The sequence below is a fragment of the Podarcis vaucheri genome, assembly GCF_965113315.1.
Source record: "Podarcis vaucheri genome assembly, chromosome: 2".
In the NCBI taxonomy this organism is placed as follows: domain Eukaryota; kingdom Metazoa; phylum Chordata; class Lepidosauria; order Squamata; family Lacertidae; genus Podarcis; species Podarcis vaucheri.
In genome coordinates, this window is record NC_138760.1 from 116,223,564 (window position 1) to 116,241,987 (window position 18,424).

At 47.7% G+C, this 18,424-nt stretch overlaps 1 protein-coding gene across 2 annotated transcripts; it reads right to left on the reverse strand.

Annotated features, from left to right (window-relative positions):
* Positions 1 to 1,714: 1,714 nt before the first annotated feature.
* On the reverse strand, positions 1,715 to 13,055 carry LOC309525285 (C-type lectin domain family 2 member B-like). 2 transcript variants are annotated; one of them, XM_082210844.1, is made up of 5 exons: positions 12,724 to 13,055; positions 10,842 to 10,915; positions 5,333 to 5,517; positions 3,183 to 3,280; positions 1,715 to 1,884 (listed from the first exon to the last, which is right to left on the reverse strand). In XM_082210844.1, the coding sequence occupies exons 1-5, from the start codon at positions 12,873 to 12,875 to the stop codon at positions 1,758 to 1,760; spliced, it is 636 nt and encodes a 211-aa protein (XP_082066970.1). In that variant the 5' UTR covers positions 12,876 to 13,055; the 3' UTR covers positions 1,715 to 1,757. The 2 variants fall into 2 exon arrangements, with proteins under 2 accessions (XP_082066970.1, XP_082066969.1); XM_082210843.1 differs by lacking the exon at positions 10,842 to 10,915 and having other exon boundaries at positions 12,724 to 12,847.
* Positions 13,056 to 18,424: the final 5,369 nt, after the last annotated feature.

The window sequence follows — 18,424 nt, forward strand, 5'->3', positions numbered from 1 at the left end:
TTTCTCCAAGACGGGAGATGTCCGGAGGAGCTCTGGGGAGCACCTGCCCGCTGCTCAACTTTGCAATTTGAATTTGCGCGCAAAGGAAAGTGGCGCGCCGGATTCGCTGCGGGTGTCTCGTCGTCAGCCTTTGATAGGAGGATCTCCAGGGCGGAAGAGGACGAGGAGGAGAAGTTGGCGGAGCGCCGTTTGAAGCCAAGCGGGGTCGCCTCCGCCTCCTCTTTGCCGGCGGCTCGGCGGCTCCAGGGCGCGCAGGGCACCAGGGGACCGAGCGAGCCAAGTGCTGGCCGCCTCCATTTCGGCCGGGAGAGAGAATCGACTCCGACTAAAATGCACCCTGATGCCCAGAAAAGCGCACAGGCTTGCGGTTGAGTAATGGGAAGCGCTGATCTCCCCTCGCCTTGCTCTGCGTTGGGCGGCAGATCTCGCAAGAAGCATTCTCGCCCAAGTGTGTGTGTGTGTGTGTGTGTGTTTTCAAGTGACCTGTGGGTCTCTCTCGTTACTGGACGGGAGTTCCCAACACCGCTGTCCACTGGGCATCCTGACAAGCATAGCTGTCAGCTGCTCCCTTTTCTTGCGAGGAATTCTATTCGGAATAAGGGAATTTCCTTTTTAAAAAGGGAAACGTTGACAGCTATGCTGACAAGGGCTGCTGGGAGTTGGAGTCGAACCGCATTTGGAAGGTCACAGAGGTCCATCCCCACCCCCCGACTGACGACAGACTTGCCTCGACAGACTTGTGGGGAAACACTGTATGGGGTTCTGCGTGCGTGTGGCTGTGTGTATGTGTTAGTAATGAGCGTGGTCCTTTATTGAGAGTCATGTGTCCCTCTGCTTTTGCAGACTCTAGCTACGGGAACCAGTGTGGTGTGGGGGTTATTTTCCACTTTTGGCACTTTCTAAAGCATTTCTGGCACAATTTAAACCCCATTGCCAGTTTCCCAGGACATTTGCCCAATTTTCGAAAAATTATCCAGGATGCCATTTTCGGAGGAAATTGGGTCGTATGGCATCCCTATACAGTGGTAAAAGGTAAAGGTAAAGGTACCCCTGCCCGAACGGGCCAGTCTTGACAGACTCTGGGGTTTGTGCGCCCATCTCACATCTATAGGCCGGGGGGCCAGCGCTGTCCGCAGACACTTCCGGGTCACGTGGCCAGCGTGACAAAGCTGCATCTGGCGAGCCAGCGCAGCACACGGAACACCGTTTACCTTCCCGCTGGTAAGCGGTACCTATTTATCTACTTGCACCCGGGGGTGCTTTCGAACTGCTAGGTTGGCAGGCGCTGGGACCGAGCAGTGGGAGCGCACCCCGCCGCGGGGATTCGAACCGCCGACCTTTCGATCGGCAAGCCCTAGGCGCTGAGGCTTTTACCCACAGCGCCACCCGCGTCCCCGGTATACAGTGGTACTTTGGGTTAAAAACACCTCAGGTTACAAACACTTCGGGTTACAGATTCCACTAACCTGGAAGTAGTACCTCGGGTTAAGAACTTTGCCCCAGGATGAGAACAAAAATCGCTCACCAGTGGCGGCAGCGGGAGGCCCCATTAGCTAAAGTGGTACCTCAGGTTAAGAACGGACCTCCGGAACGAATTAAGTTCATAACCAGAGGTACCTCTGTGTAACACAGGGGTGGGTGGCGAACAAGATGCAAGCACCCATTAACCACAGCCAGCATGGACAGGGACGATGGTAGCCGTAGCGCAGCACTATGGAGGAAGAAACTACGTTTACTAGCTTTAACACATTTTTCATTCATATTTCATCGTGACTTTTAGATTTGCTGCAAATCCACTGATGTGCTGAGGTGCACCGTGAGGCCGTGGCGTTGCCATCTTGCGCTTTCCAATAGGCACATTTTCCTTCTCCAATGACTTTCATCCTGCAGCACAAAATATAGAGTCAGGCAAGGGTCAAATGTCTCCCCTACAACAATAAACTGGTATTGACAAGTTAGGATAATGCAGCTCAATTCACTTGGCACCTGGAACGCATGTGAATAGCGCAGTGGCAGAGTGTTCCCTGCTGGCACCTGCCTGGCCGTAAAGTGAGGAGCTTGGCTGGCTGATCCTGCCCTGCTTTAAGGGGTGTACTTGCAGCACCCCACAAGTCCGGCACTGCTTTGTGAGACTTGTAAAAAAAAGCGGAATCAGAAGTATCTTTATTTGCATCAGCCACAGCCACAAAATAAAATGTACTGAAGATAGAGGTAAAAACTTAACTCTACAAAATACAGTCCAGGTCAGGGGTCAGCAACCTTTTTCAGCCATGGGTCAGTCCACTGTCCCTCAGAGCATGTAGTGGGCCGGACTGTATTTTGAAGGGGGGAAATGAACAAATTCCTATGCCCCACAAATAACCCAGAGATGCATTCTAAATAAAAGGACACATTCTACCCATGTAAAAACACGCTGATTCCTGGACCGTTCGTGGGCCGGGTTGAGAAGGCGATTGGGCTGCATCCTGCCCCACGGCCTTAGGTTGCCTACCCCTGGGTCAGGTCAATGGCCCACCTAGTCCAACGTCCTGTTCTCACAGTGGGAAGCCTGCAAGCCAGACCTGAGTGCAGCACCACTCTGCCCACTTGCAATTCCCCTCAACTGGTTGCCTCTGACAGTGAAAGTAAAGGTAAAGGGACCCCTGACCATTAGGTCCAGTCGTGGACGACTCGGGTTGTGGCACTCATCTCGCTTTATTGGCCAAGGGAGCCGGGGTACAGCTTCTGGGTCATGTGGCCAGCATGACTAAGCCACTTCTGGTGAACCAGAGCAGCGCACGGAAACGCCGGAGCAGTACCTATTTATCTACTTACTTTGACGTGCTTTTGAACTGCTAGGTTGGCAGGAGCAGGGACCGAGCAACGGGAGCTCACCCTGTTGCGGGGATTTGAACCACTGACCTTCTGATTGGCAAGTCCTAGGCTCTGTGGTTTAACCCGCAGCGCCACCCGCGTCCCGACAGTGAAAGTAGAACATAGTTATTGTAGCACCTGCTGTGATCTGAAGCACATCACCTGCAGGATTTCAAATAAATTGCATTCTAAACTCCCATTTCAGGGGAGTTGTGATTTTGTTCAAAATTACGTTCCTTAGGGAAGAAGCCCTTCGTTAACAATTATATATGGAGCTGTCTTGGGAAACATTTCATTTTTGATTATCAGTATTTATGGGCAGGACTCACTTCGCTGTGTCTCCATTTAGCCATTTCCGGGTCTCTCCCATCCCTGGTTGGACGCCAATCCAGTAGCTCCTCTTCATGTCATGACGTTTACAATAAGCCTTTAAAAGACCAGAAGGTATCAGAGCCTTGAACTGCCATGTTCACAGTGCAACTGAAAATATTACACAAATCCAAAATGTTTACCAGTTTCTTTTTTAAAAAAGAAAGAGCAACTTGTTGGATGGATTTCTTTTTTTATATATAAATAATTTTTATTAACATTTTACCATTTTTTGACATCCAAATATCATATAATATATAACAAAAATATTGTTCCCCAATTTCCCCCTCCCCCCACGACTTCCCTCAGCTTCCCATTCTGGTTTTTTGACACATTATCTTATCCTGCTTATTAATTGTTCTTATTCTCTAACTTTTTTTTTTCAATTTTTCAATTAGTTTTCCAAGTTTATAACAAATATAACACACAAAAATTTAAAAACATATTTAAAAGAACTATTCGCTAACATTTTTAAATATAATAATTATTTTTTCTTCATTTTAACATCCTCATTTCCTGCATTTGTTTCATTAACAGCGAGTGTTGGGTGGAGTTCTTAACTCAGTTCAGCTACCAGCACAGGCTACAACTGTGGGTGGGGTGTTTGTTTGTTTTAAATAAATACTTTTTAACTAAAAATATTTTATGTGTTCAATGTTTACTGCTATGACCCTGCAGTTATTTTTGTATTTAAATCAGCTCCTTTGTGCTACATAATGGTTGAACTTAATGATTAAACAACAGTATGGGCTGGTTCACATAAGCCGTGGTTTATTAAACTATTGTTTATTAAACTATGGGTTAGAATTTTGTGGTTTACTTACTGATCTGAAGCTATGGTTTGTTGCAGGCTACAACTAATCCAGAATGCGGCAGCTAGACTGGTGACTGGGAGTGGCCGCTGAGACCATATAACACTGGTCTTGAAAGACCCACATTGGCTCCCAGTATGTTTCTGAGCACACTTCAGAGTATTGGTGCTGACCTTTAAAGCCCCAAACAGCCTCAGCCCAGTATTCCCAAAGGAGTGTCTCCACCCCCATCGTTCAGCCCAGACAATGAGGTCCAGCTCTGAGGGCCTTCTGGCGGTTTCCTCACTGCCTACTGTCAGGTTACAGGGAAGCAGGCAGAGGGCCTTCTTGGTGGTGGCACCCACCCTGTGGAACGCCCTCCCATCTGATGTCAAGGAAATAATCAACTATCTGACTTTTAGAAGACATCTGAAGGCAGCCCTGTTTAGGGAAATTTTTAATGTTTGATGTTCTATTGCTTTATTATTATTATCAGTGCTTTTTTTCTGGGGGAAGGCAGGGGTACGCATACCTCTAAACATTTTGTGAATCTAAGTTTGGCCTCATTGAGGGGCAGTATTTCATTATGAGTAGGAAAATGAGAGTACCCCTAAACATTTTTAACAGAAAAAACACTGCTTATTATTATTAATATTCTGTTGGGAGCTGCCTGGAGTGGCTGGGGAGACCTGGCCAGATGGACGGGGTATAACTAATAATAATAATAATAATAATAATAATAATAATAATAATAATAATTACAAATGCTTGTTTGTTTTAACAATCACTTAGTGTTATGTGGTAACCCAGCACCCTTGTTTAACCATGGCTTGTCTGACCACTAACCAAGCTACAAAGGCATGAGGCAAGAGCAGTTGAGCCAAAGCCATGGTTTCTTTGACCACCCATAGGACAACTCATGGTTAACTTGTGGTTTCTCGAACAAACCATGGCTTTGAAAATACAATAACCTATTAAACATTAAAAGCTTCCCTAAACAGGGCTGCCTTCAGATGTCTTCTAAAAGTCAGATAGTTGTTTATTTCCTTGACATCTGATGGGAGGGCGTTCCACAGGGTGGGTGCCACTACCGAGAAGGCCCTTTGCCTGGTTCCCTGTAACTTGGCTTCTCACAGCGAGGGAACTGCCAGAAGGCTCTCGGCACTGGACCTCAGTGTCCGGTAGAACGATGGAGGTGGAGATGCTCCTTCAGTTATACTGGACCGAGGCCATTTAGGGCCGTTTAAAGGTCAACACCAACACTTTGAATTGTGCTCGGAAACGTACTGGGACAGACAGAAAATGTTTCCACACCTCACCTTTTCATCCTCTTCAATCCTAGCAAGAGACGCATTGTTTGAGAGGCAAAAATCGTAGCTGGAGTTCCAATTCCCTTCTTCTTCCGAAAAGTAGTAGCATTTGTTTCTAAAGCCAGTCCAGTTGTATGGGCAATATTCAGCAAAAACAGGGTTGTTACTTGGTTGCTCTGTTCTGTTAGGAAGAACTAAGAGAGGTACAGTGAATTCAGTGATACCAGATTATTCATCCAGCTATCACCGAGAAGTACAGACAGAAACTGGGATCATTCGGCTGAAACAAATAGGGCCTAGCTATCTACCTCACAACTCCTTAAAACATAACTTTTTTGTATTCTTTTGCAATTCCCAAGTGCAAAACACAAGACACATACCTGTATATCTTAAGCACATATGTACAGTGGTACCTCGAGTTACATACGCTTCAGGTTACACTCCGCTAACCCAGAAATAGTGCTTCAGGTGAAGAAGAAGAAGAAGAAGAGGAGGAGGAGGAGGAGGAGGAGGAGTTTGGATTTGATATCCCGCCTTTCACTCCCCTTCAGGAATCTCAAAGCGGCTAACACTCTCCTTTCCCTTCCTCCCCCACAACAAACACTCTGTGAGGTGAGTGGGGCTGAGAGACTTCAAAGAAGTGTAACTGGCCCAAGGTCACCCAGCAGCTGCATGTGGAAGAGCGGAGACGCAAACCCGGTTCCCCAGATTATGAGACTACCGCTCTTAACCACTACACCAAAATGGCTCTCTCTTAAGAAATTTGCTTGAGGATAAGAACAGAAATCGGGCTCCGGTGGCGCGGCAGCAGCAGGAGGCCCCATTAGCTAAAGTGGTGCTTCAGGTGAAGAACAGTTTCAGGTTAAGAACAGACCTCCAGAACGAATTAAGTACTTAACCCGAGGTACCACTGTATCCCTTTTTACAATACATCTACAATACACTCCATCCACCAGCCATCTTGGAAGATTAGCTGAAAGTAACAAAAGACCCTCAGTGAGGCACACAGTCTCTAAAGAGAAACAACATCCTGTTGCCAAGGGCAGGATGACAACCACACCTACAGGAAGCCTCTCTGGAAGCCAGGAGTTGGCCCAAATAACTTGCTGTTTAAAGTGAAGGACAAGAAAGCATTCACTCTCAATTCCATGCACAGATAGGCACTTGAATCTTGCACTTGTAACCAGACAATGTCCTCCACCATATCTGAGAGCAGGAGCTATGGGGCCACAGGGCAGATAACAGCAGCACAGAGAGCTCTCTTCTCCAACAGCTCACCATTACTTTCTCCCACCCATTTCCTGTCTGCTACCCGAGGCAGCTGCTTCACTCTGCCTCATGGTAGGGCTGGCCCTGCAGGGAACACTCATGCAGGCTGAGGAGGATACAGCTCAGGCATTTGCCCCGTTGCTGGGAGACAAAGGGGAGCAGGAGAACTGGGAGCTTGGTAATCTCAATTTCCAAGACCAAGGGAAGAAAAATTGGGAATTATGGAAAAGCTCCCTTTGTGTACACACTGCAATTGAAGGAAGGTGAGGACAGGTGAGCTCACCTAGGCCCGAAGTCACCCCCCCCAAGCAGGCGCAAAGCTTCTCAAAGCTTTTCAAAATCATTTTCTCAGCAGCTAAGCATCAGAAACATTCCGCTTGCTGTAACTAAAAAGATTGCAACAAGGTAGAGAACAGAGCCCATTGTCTTCTCAGGCCTTTCTCAGAACCACACTGCAACTTGCTTTCTCTCCGGGAACCATGCCAAAGCATAAGAATGAAACAACGGGAACACTCTGAAACCCCCTCACCCCCTTTCCTGCCAAGAGTCCACAATAGTCCCAAGACAGCTTTCTGTACATGCTCAGGAACCTCAACATGGGGCAGGACTCCTGAGGGAGGAGAAAGGAGGAGGGAACTGGAAAGGGGTATATATGCTTGTGCACATGACTGTGAACTTCGTGCATGCTTTTTGTGACTTATCACACTTGCTCCTTCTACCAGTTCATGGATGGTAGAAATAAGACCTTTTTCTCCGAAACTATTCCTTGAGTGTCTGTTGACTCCCACTTCCCTTTCCCAGGCGCAATATTTTTCCCACCCGAGGGCAAAGCCTCATAAGGCTACTGTAGTGGTTTGGAGTTACTCGTGCATAAACTGTCCCCGTTTGGGAGCTTAACTGCCTGGGTTAAACCGTCCTGACTGCACAGCCCATCTCAGCGTGGCTGCCTCAGTCGCTAGCAGAATCTGTCTGTGGGTGTTTCTTAAACCTCTTCCAGCATAAAAGCTGTTTGACCCCCAATCGTCTCCGCCTCTCATTGCGCGGGAGTCTCCTGCGCAGGGAGGGCGTGGGTAGTGGAGGACCAGTGCTCTCCTCACTGACTTCCAAGGAAGAATCCCGGAGCCCTTCCCCTTCTTCCCCCATTTGCTCTCCTGGATCCTTGGTGTTACGCTGATTTCCTTCCCCCTCTATCAAGCTGCGTCTCCCCCTAGTGCTGGTACCTTCCCCTGCAGAATCGGAGAGCCTCTCCTTCTCCTGTTGCTCTGATGTCAGTTTCCTGACAGCTACATTTCTTGGTGCGTTTGGCCGGGAAAAACAGATTCCCTGAGGATAAGGGATGTGGGTTCAAGGCGTCCCTGCGGTGAACAGGGCATCAGCTCCCCCCCCCCCCTTGTGCCAGGCGCTTGGAATAGCTTATCTCTTGGCAGCTATTCCAAGAAGGACACTGCTGCATTCAGCCAGCTACCCTGAACCTCACACTTTCTGTATTTACAGTTCAGCCACATAAACCCAGAAGGCCAAGAGTTACCCACCCCCCTGCCTCAAAGTACTAACCTGAAGAAGTGACTTTCTTTTAAAAAAATCAAGTGAATGCTTTCTGTGAACTTTGTCAAAAGTTTTTCTTTTTAAGGTGCAATTTTACTCTGAAAGGAGCTGCGGCATAGGAATTGATACTTTGAGGAAGCAAGGAGCGCATTGTTCTATCTACAGACACTGGCAAATGAACTGAAATTTGCAACATGGCTTAGAGTTCTGAAACTTAGAGCACACAAATAAGACTTTTAAAAAATCTTAGCTGGCAAAACTTAACCCAAGGAACAGAACTGTTAACCCCTTGCGAAGTTTCCTGCCAAGCATACCCTTTTGAGTTAATATACCTTATGTGCAAATGTTATCTATCAATTTGTTCTGTGCAATCGCTGCCGTCGTTGTTATCTCTTCTCTTAACAGGTGAGCTTTTGCCAGAGCGCAGACTCTGCATCCCTAGGAACCAGCTGATGAGGACCCAGATTAGACCCAGACATTGCTCCAGCCTTGTTGGAAGGGACCCAAGATGTCCAACGCTCACCAGACGACCCGACGCCTACCAGACTACAGCCCTGCTAAACGTCACTCCTGGACGCTGGTGTTTTGCACGGCTCAAGAATCCAGCATGGATTGAAAGAGGACATTTTCTCATTTTCTTTCCTTTCCTTTTGCATAACTGAACTTTATAGAAGGTTGCAGGGCCCCTGGATAGCCTTACACCACCCCTGCATAGGAGGGTATTTTTGTGGGACTTTCAATCAGGGAAATTATGCCCCAGCCCGCTTCCACCTGGTAGAGCTCCACCCAGAGCCTCCAGAACTTAACTAAAGCCCCCTTTGAACCACAGCACCAACTTGGCAATGACCCTGTGCACAAATGGAATGAATCATCAGTTGCAGCGTCGGTCATTTCATCACCAAATTACTGGCTGGCTTTGTGTCAATAAATCAAAGAGTGCCAGTTACAATCTGCAATCGTACGTTCCCAGCCCAAACCGTTACACCTGAGTCCACGCCAGGAACTTTTTCTGGCTGCAATGTGGGCTTCAGAAGGGAGGGTATCTGCACGCATGCTTCGCCCGCAGATTATAGCGCTGGCCCAAGTATACCAGCCTGTACCTTCTTGGGACGAGCAGCCTGTGCCTTTCTGGGACAAGCCTTTTAAAGAAAAAGGCTGTCCAAAGATTAAGAGGGGGGGATGAAGGAAGGTGAGGACAGGTGACCTCACCTAGGCCCGAAGTCACCCCCCCAGCAGGCTCAAAGCTTTTCAAAATCATTTTCTCAGCAGCTAAGCATCAGAAACATTCCGCTTGCTGTAACTAAAAAGATTGCAACAAGGTAGAGAACAGAGCCCATTGTCTTCTCAGGCCTTTCTCAGAACCACATTGCAACTTTTCTTTCTCTCCGGGAACCATGCCAAAGCACAAGAATGAAACAACGGGAACACTCTGAAAACCCCCTCACCCCCTTTCCTGCCAAGAGTCCACAATAGTCCCAAGACAGCTTTCTGTACATGCTCAGGAACCTCAACATGGGGCAGGACTCCTGAGGGAGGAGAAAGGAGGAGGGAACTGGAAAGGGCTATATATGCTTGTGCACATGACTGTGAACTTCGTGCATGCTTTTTGTGACTTATCACACTTGCTCCTTCTACCAGTTCATGGATGGTAGGAAAAAAAAAAGCCTTTTCTCCGAAACTATTCCTTGAGTGTCTGTTGACTCCCACTTCCCTTTCCCAGGCGCAATATTTTTCCCACCTGAGGGCAAAGCCTCATAAGGCTACATGATAATAGGCACCCAGTGCTGGATGTATGTGCCTTTTTGGGGTGCTGTACGTATGATGTCATCCCTATGTTCTCCCTGTCCCATAGTATTTGCCAATCTAAAGCAAATTCTGCTGGAACTGTTATACAGTGGTACCTCGGGTTACGAACGTGTCAACTTAACGTTTTTTCGGGTTACGAACGATTGTAATCCGGAAGTAAGTTGTTCGAGCTCTTGGAGGCCTCACTGCTGCCTGGAGGAAACCCGGACATCCGCGGGAACTACGGAGCTCCCTGAGGCCTCTGCGAATGCCAGGAACCAAGCCCCAACATCCGTTGTGCCTAGAGAGGCTCCGCAAATGCCAGGAGCCAAGCCCTGACATCCGTGGTGCCTGCAGGGCCTACAGAGGCTCTGCGACTGGGCTCCAGCTGCAGGAGCTCTCTGAGGCCTCCGCAAATGCCGGGAGCCAAGCCGATTGTGATTGTGGAAGAGGACCCTAAGATTGTGGAAGAGGACTCATCCAAACAATGAGTGCATGTAATAAAAGAATTAGATTTTTTAAATCTAAAATACTGTCTTATTTATTTTACAGTACAGTACATTGATTATTGCCTTCATTTTATGGTCTCATGAAACAGTAAAATTCGTGTTAAATTGCTGTTTTAGGGGGTGTTTTTCATCATCTGGAACGGATCAATCCACTTTCCATTACTTTCAATGGGAAAGTCTGCTTCAGGTTAAGAATGCTTCAGGTTAAGAACGGACTTCCGGAACCAATTGAGTACTTAACCTGAGGTACCTCTGTAATCCCTTTAGTGCTGAAGATGAAAACTTTTGCCCAACACGGGTCTTGAACTCACAACCCTGAGATTAAGAGCTTCATGTTCTACTGACTGAGCTATCCCGGGTGGCTGCAGAGAAACTTCAAGGAAAGTAGCATCCAAGTTTCTGCAACTTACCTACTGCAAGGAGAATGATGATGATGATAAAGAAGACATTGAGAACAATGGAAGACTTTAGCCATGAACATTGCCTGTGTGGTAGGGAACAAATAAAACATATATCCATAAGCGCTCATGAGACTGATCCAACAGAGCTTTGGAGAACTCTATGTTTAACACCTTTCCAGGATGCTACAACTCCAAGGCAGTTCTGTATGACAGCTTAAAATACATTGAACTGGTGGGACCAGCCACAAAATGTTGCAGTATAATATCCTCACCACAAAGAAGGAGGACTCTCCTCAAGGTTGCAGCCTGCATGCCCTCCTGCAGAATAGTCTAAGCCAGAGCTTTCCTAACTTTTTGTGCTGGTGACACACTTTTTAGAAATGCATCATTTCGCAACACAGTTTTCCTAGCAAACTGGATGTGGGATGTAACATAAGCAGTGAAGTATTCCTATTTGCCCAGAGTGGACACACAGGAGGATGTTACTCCAGGCAGGAGGACTTCCTGTCACACCTGGTCTGGAGCGTCCTCCCGCTGCGTGCGACCAGGTAGATGGGCATGACCCTGTGAGACCCCATAAAACACACAGTTTGGAAAGCTCGGCTCTAAGCTGTAAGCAGCTCAAGCAGGACCAATCACTCGGTCCTTACTGGGCTTTCTGAAAGGATTTCCCCTTAAATGAGAGCCCAGAGTCAACTCATCTTCAGAAGAGCACAGATTCAGGGAGCATCAAAGCAAGGTTGGGGGTCTCTTGCTCTGATGCCACATCTCACAGTTTGCCTTCAGTGATGTGAGCAGCAATTCAGCAATGCCAATATAATCCACTAGAAATAAAATAATAATAATAAAATTGTCCAGTAGCACCTTAAAGGTAAAGGGACCCTGACCATTAGGTCCAGTTGTGGACGACTCTGGGGTTGCGGCGCTCATCTCACTTTATTGGCTGCAGGAGCCGGCGTACAGCTTTGGCTCATGTGGCTAGCATGACTAAGTCACTTCTGGAGAACCAGAGCAGCTCACGGAAACGCCGTTTACCTTCCCGCCGGAGTGGTACCTATTTATCTACTTGCACTTTGACGTGCTTTCGAACTGCTAGGTTGGCAGGAGCAGGGACCGAGCAATGGGAGCTCACCCTGTTGCAGGGATTCAAACCGCCGACCTTCTGATCGGCAAGCCCTAGGCTCTGTGGTTTAGACACAGCGCCACCTGCTTTTCGTGTGCCACCCCGTTGCCAAGCCAAACTCTCCTCATATCTTTGTGCTGTCGTTTCGCATCTTTCAGCACCCATAGCAAACTCTTCACCCCTACCTTTAAAACTCTCCACCACCTTTCTCTACCCTAACCTTCTCCACTTCCTTCTTGTCAGGTCCTGCCCATAAGGCCGATTTTACAAATAAATGAGGTTGTAAAATGGTGCCTGCTGCAGCGATGGTTATAGTGGAGACATACTGAACTTCAAATGGCCCCAGTGCTCCACAAGAGAACCTCCCTTCCTTATTTATATCTCCTCCTACATTTGTCTCCTGTCCTTTTTGCTTCTCTCCCTAGCCTTGCCTCTGTCTCCTTCTCCTTTTCGCTTCCTTCAGCTTCCCTTTCCCCAATCAATCCCTTAGCATCCTTTCTTCTGTGGTCTCCTCGTTCCTAAACCCACAATCGGAGTCAATTCCAACCACACCTTGGGCGTAGCTAAGATTTTTGTTGGAGCGGGTTAGGTCTTTAGTTTGGGGGGTGGGAGAGAACCTCAGTTAGCTATGTGTTTTTATATATTTTTATTAATTGGGGGCACAGCTGTCCCTCCCCGCCCCCCTCTTTGCTGTGCCCATGAACCACACCTAGACACCTGCTTTTTATGTTAACCCCTGTGAATCCACAAAAGCTTCCCACGACCTACCTCCATCCGTTCGTTCCAGTCTCGTTGCCTGTTGGCTGTTCCAAAGGGCATTTGCGAAGAGGACTGGCTTCATGCCCCTCACTTCTCTCTTCACTGGCGCTGGGGGGTGGGGAGGGGGCGAAGATTGACTCTTCGATTTCCCCCCCTTCCATCCTGACCAGCTTTTTTCGGGATCTTTGCCAGCTCCAAGGCTCCGGGAAGAACTTGGCGCATAATTTCCCGCTGCTCCCGTTCTGCGCTGTCCTGTCCTTTGCAAGGCGCTGCCAAGTTCTCAGCCTCAACGCGAAAGAGAAGCAGTCGCTCGGAAAGTCATGCCTCGGCTTCTTCTCTCCGCTCGGAGAGGAAACTCAGTAGCCGCTCCCCTCTCCCTCCCCCCTCCCTCTCCCCCCTCCCTCTCCCCGCCCCCTCTCTTTCAGGCAATTTCTCAGAAGTGCCCCAGCCGTAATTCTCCTTCAGCCCTCGTGCAAGACAAGGCGTCCCTCCCCTTTGTTTCTTATGTGCCCTTCAAACACCACGCAGAGGGCCTTCTCGGTAGAAGTGCAAGGCCCTTCCATTAGATGCCAAGGAAATAAACTTTTAGAAGCTATCTGAAGGCAGCCCTGTAGAGGGATGTTTGAAATGTGTGATGTTTTCCTGTGTTTAAATTTGTTGGAAGACTGGTTGGGGCAAGCCAGTCAGACGGGTTGTTGTTGTTATTGTTATTGTTGTTGTTGTTGTTGTTGTTGTTATTACTACTCCTACTCATTTGGTTAGAGGGGTGTCAAACTCAAATTCATCGGGGGCCGCATCAGCTTTTTGGTCACCCTCAAAGGGCCGGTTGTATCTGTAGGACTTTTTCAAAGTTATTTTTCCATAGGCACTGGTGTGTGTTGTCTTGAACCTATACACTATTTAATATACCTATTCCAGTACGATTTTAAATAAGAATAGAAGAAGAAATAATAATGATTTTTTTAAAAGATGACGAGATGGGCTTCCAGGCAGACTGGAGCTCCAATGGGGAGGAGACAGGAGCCTGTCCCAACAGAGCAGAGCAGAAGCAAATGTTGCCTCCCCCAGCCCTGCCGCCGCACTCAGGAGTCGGAGGATACGGAGCTGCAGTTTGGACAGCAGCAGTTTCTTCCTTGCAAGGGAGCCCCAGCGGCACTGCGGGCGCGGGTGGCCAGGATGTCCTGCTGGGGCCCCGAGCTGCTGCAGTTGCTCCCGGGGAGGGGGCTATCCGCCAAGTCCTCCGGCCCGGAGAAAGCCGATGTGTTGGCGTGGGGAGGGGGGCGGTGTTTCGTAGCCAGGCTCCCGCAGCCAAGTTGCTGGCAGGCTCCCACTTTGCTCCAGCCGCCCAGATGCCGGCGCAGTCCTCTTCAGGGTGGGAGGCGCCCCTGCTTTGCGGTGTGGCACACCGCCCGCCCGCCCGCCCGCCTCCCTCCACCCCACTCTGCGCAGCTGAACCGGCAGCAGCCTTGCCTCTCCCAGCCCAGCCGGGGCGCGCTGCCTGCTGCAGGATCTGCGCCTGGTCCCCGCTCTCCACCCGCCTCTGCCGTTCCCTTCCCCGCCTGCCGGCCCCGCTATTTACCCACCAGAGCCACCCCCAGCCAGCCCCTGGTCCCGCCGCCCACGCCCCCGACCATCTCCTCGCCAGCTGCAGCGCCGCAGTGGCCTCTATTTGCGGCCCGAGTGAGTGGTGTCCCAAGCGTGGCTCTTGCTCCCTGCCCTCGCTGCCAGCCTCCGCGGCTCTCTTGGGCTCCAAAAGTTGCCGCGCGCACGACCCGCCCCCTCGAGCAGCCGCGCCTGGGAGGCTCCGAGGGGCGGAGGCAGCCGGCTCCAAGCTCGGCTTCGCGGGACTGCCTCTTCCGCAGCGAGCCCCGGACTGGACCGAGCGAGCAGAAAGCCTCTTTGCCCGGCCCGCGAGGAGGCGAAAGTTGAGGGACCGGCCAGTAGGCAGCGCCGTTGGGGCGCGTTGGTTGGAGCCCTATCTGCAAGCAGGCAGGGAAGGCTGTTCACGTGGGTCACTTTTTAGAAAGGCAGAGAGCCTCCGCCGGAGTGCGGACCCTAAAATCTGGGTCAGGACCAGTAAAAAGGACGAGAAGCTCGCTTCCTCGCCCTTGATGCCACGGGCCACATGACGAGGTCTGGCGGGCCGGATTCGGCCCACGGGACTTGTGTTTGACACCCGTGGGTTAGAGCATGGTGCTGATACCGCCGAGGCTCCAGGGTGGATTCCTGTATGGGACAGCTGCTTAGTCTTGCTTTGCAGGGGGTTGGACTAGATGATCCTCAGGCTCCCTTCCAATTCTACGATTCTTTGATTATTATTATTATGTAAAAGCAACAGACAAGGCTTTGATGGGTGTGGGATTGCAGGACTTGTCTGTCTGTCTGTTCTGTTTGCACGAGTGTACACTGCCCTTTACAGAGGGAGGTGGGGACACTTAATCTCGGGGTCATGGGTTTGCGCCCCACTTTGGGCAAAAGATTCCTTCCTTGCAGGGGGTTGGACTAGACGACCCCTGGGGTCCCTTCCAACTCTACAATGCAATGCTTCTATGATTCTATGATGCAGATGCTCCAGAGACTCCAGCTCCCCTCATTGCTGACCATGGTGCTGGCTGGGACTGATGGGAGCATGAGGCTTCAGGTGGAAGGATCCACAGGTTGGGGGGGCAGGGAGGGGACTACTGAGGATGCAGCAGATTCGGCCTCCAATGAATGCCTTGGCCTCTGCCTTTGCTACAGTGGCAGCAGTAGCTGCAGCATGCTCTTTGCTTTCTCAGGCAGAGGGGAAGGAAGTGTATTGTGAACACGCCCTTGTTTGCCGTCTTGCCTCCAACACTGTTCGGCTCCTATGCATCGTCAAGCATATGCAATCTAGAGACGTATTTCCTGCCTGCTATAACCAAAACAAAAACATGTTGCGTTAGACACTCTCCGGAAAAAGCAATTATCCCATCCACTTTAAGAAAGAAGACGAGAAAAAGGAGGAGCCAGAGCTGGGTGAAACTGTCAACACCAGTTCTCTTGGTCCCCCCCTCCCCAATTCTCCACATTTTATTTTGTTACCCTTTTCCCCCAATGCGTTTGATTGTCTTTTTCAGTCAGGCAGAAACAATGTAAAGCATAAACCAAACTAAACAGAGGATGCTAATAATAAAAATAAGAATTGATAGTTTGTTGCAGGGCAGGCCCAAGACATTTTGGTACCTGTGGTGAAATAGAAACTGGTGCACCCCTTGTCACCAGGGAGCAACTACAGGGGTGCTGACTCCTAGGGACTGAACCCCTACGCAATATTGAATTGAATTTTATTACTGCGGTCACAGACCAGTTCCGGCTCACTTACAATATCAGGAAAATCATAAAACACAACAGGAATACATTGAATTGCAATTGGGTATAGAGACAATTCAGATCTTGATCACTAAAATTGTCATTTAAAACCTTTCCCCCCAAAAAAGATATTTATTAAGGTTTTTAAAATATAACAATAAAAAAATAAAAAATAAAAAGAAACAAAATACAAAATACAACATAAAAACAGTTAAAAAACAAATAATTTCCCATAACATATCTTCCTTAAGCTTATTTCCCCAGACCTCTTCATACCTCCCTTCTTTGTATTCCACTTCAATTTGTTAGTTCAGCAAATCCTTACCATTAAGCTTTTACCCATTTATAAACCTTTTCCCCCCCGTATCTCCTAAAGCATTACAGCTGGAAACCCCTTAGTTTCTATCCAACATCCTTCTAACATTCATTAATTTTACAATATTTCTGTAAATAGTCTTTAAATTTCTTCCAGTCTTCTTTCACCAACTCTTCTCCCTGGTCTCGGGTTCTGCCAGTCATTTCTGCCAATTCCATGCAGTTGATCATTCTTCCAGAGTGGGTAAATCTTGCGTCTTCCAACACTTTGCAATGAGTATTCTTGCTGCTGTTGTAGCATACCTAAAATAAGTTCTGTCCTTCTTTGGCACCAATTGGCCGACAATGTCCAGGAGAAAGGCCTCTGGTTTCTTCAGGAAGGTATATTTAAATACCTTTTTTCAGTTCATTATATATCATTTCCCAGAAAGCCTTAATCTTTGGGCACGTCCACCAAAGGTGAAAGAATGTACCTTCCGTTTCTTTACATTTCCAACATTTGTTATCGGGCAAATGATAGATTTTTGCAAGCTTGACTGGGGTCATGTACCACCTGTATATCATTTTCATAATATTCTCTCTTAAGGCATTACATGCCGTAAACTTCATACCTGTGGTCCATAACTGTTCCCAGTCAGCAAACATAATATTATGTCCAACATCTTGTGCCCATTTAATCATAGCAGATTTCACCGTTTCATCCTGAGTATTCCATTTCAACAGCAAGTTATACATTCTTGACAGATTCTTAGTATTGGGTTCTAACAGTTCTGTTTCTAATTTTGACTTTTCCACCTGGAAGCCGATTTTCTTGTCCAAATTATATGCCTCAATTATCTGATAATAATGAAGCCAATCTCTCACTTTGTTTTTTAATTTTTCGAAACTCTGCAATTTCAATTTGTCTCCTTCTTGTTCCAAAATTTCCCAATATGTCGGCCATTTCGCCTCCATATTGAGCCTTTTCTGAGCTTTTGCTTCCATTGGTGACAACCACTTTGGGGTTTTATTTTCCAATAAGTCTTTATATCTTACCCAGACATTAAACAATGCTTTCCTGACAATATGGTTTTTGAATACTTTATGTGCTTTGACCTTATCATACCATAAATATGCATGCCATCCAAATACATTGTTAAAACCTTCTAAGTCTAAAATGTCTGTGTTTTCAAGAAGTAGCCATTCTTTCAACCAGCAAAAGGCTGCTGATTCATAGTAAAGTTTAAGGTCTGGCAGGGCAAATCCACCCCTTTCCTTTGCATCTGTTAATATCTTAAATTTTATTCTGGGCTTCTTGCCCTGCCAGACAAATCTTGAGATATATCTCTGCCACTTCTTGAAGCAATCCATTTTGTCCACAATTTGCAATGTTTGAAACAGAAACAACATTCTTGGCAATACATTCATCTTTATCACAGCAATACGACCCAGCAGTGAAAGCTTCAAGTTTGACCAGATTTCTAAATCTTTTTTCACTTCGACCCAGCATATTTCATAGTTGTCTTTAAATAAGTTCCCATTTTTGGCTGTCATGTTAATTCCCAAATATTTCACTTTCTTTACCACAGTCAATCCTGTCTCATTCTGAAACCTATCTCTTTCAATCGGTGTTAAATTTTTCTCTAAAACCTTAGTTTTTAACTTGTTCAATTTAAAACCTGCCACTTGACCAAATTCTTGAATCAGTTCTAAAACTCTTTTAGTACTAGATTCTGGCTCCTGTAGCGTCAATACTAAATAATCTGCAAATGCTCTCAGTTTGTACTGTTTGGCTCCGACCTGTATACCTTTAACCAACCGGTCCCTTTTAAATTGTCATTTAAAACCTTAATCATTTTGGTAGTACAGCTTGTTCCCTAGGTTTTATGGCAATCGCACAGAATTTGGCCACCCTTAGCGTGATCTCTAGATCCTTGTCCTCTACCAGGAGTTTTAGACATTGAAGTTTGGACCCATTTGGAGATTTTTGTATAACAGGAGTGATAAATACCGAGCGTATACCCCTGTAGAAACGGCAGCGTAACAAGACATGAGAGATAGTTTCTACCTCCATCGAGCCGCAGGG

What these genes read in the sequence shown, in the direction of transcription:
- LOC309525285 (XM_082210844.1), bottom strand. Translation starts at nt 12,875, where the DNA reads ATGGAAGGGGGGGAAATCGAAGAGTCAATCTTCGCCCCCTCCCCACCC. An exon ending in ACTGGAACGAACGGATGGAG is followed by an intron (nt 10,916 to 12,723) that starts GTAGGTCGTGGG and finishes CCTACCACACAG; the next exon opens with GCAATGTTCATGGCTAAAGT. An exon ending in GGATTGAAGAGGATGAAAAG is followed by an intron (nt 3,281 to 5,332) that starts GTGAGGTGTGGA and finishes GGTCTTTTAAAG; the next exon opens with GCTTATTGTAAACGTCATGA.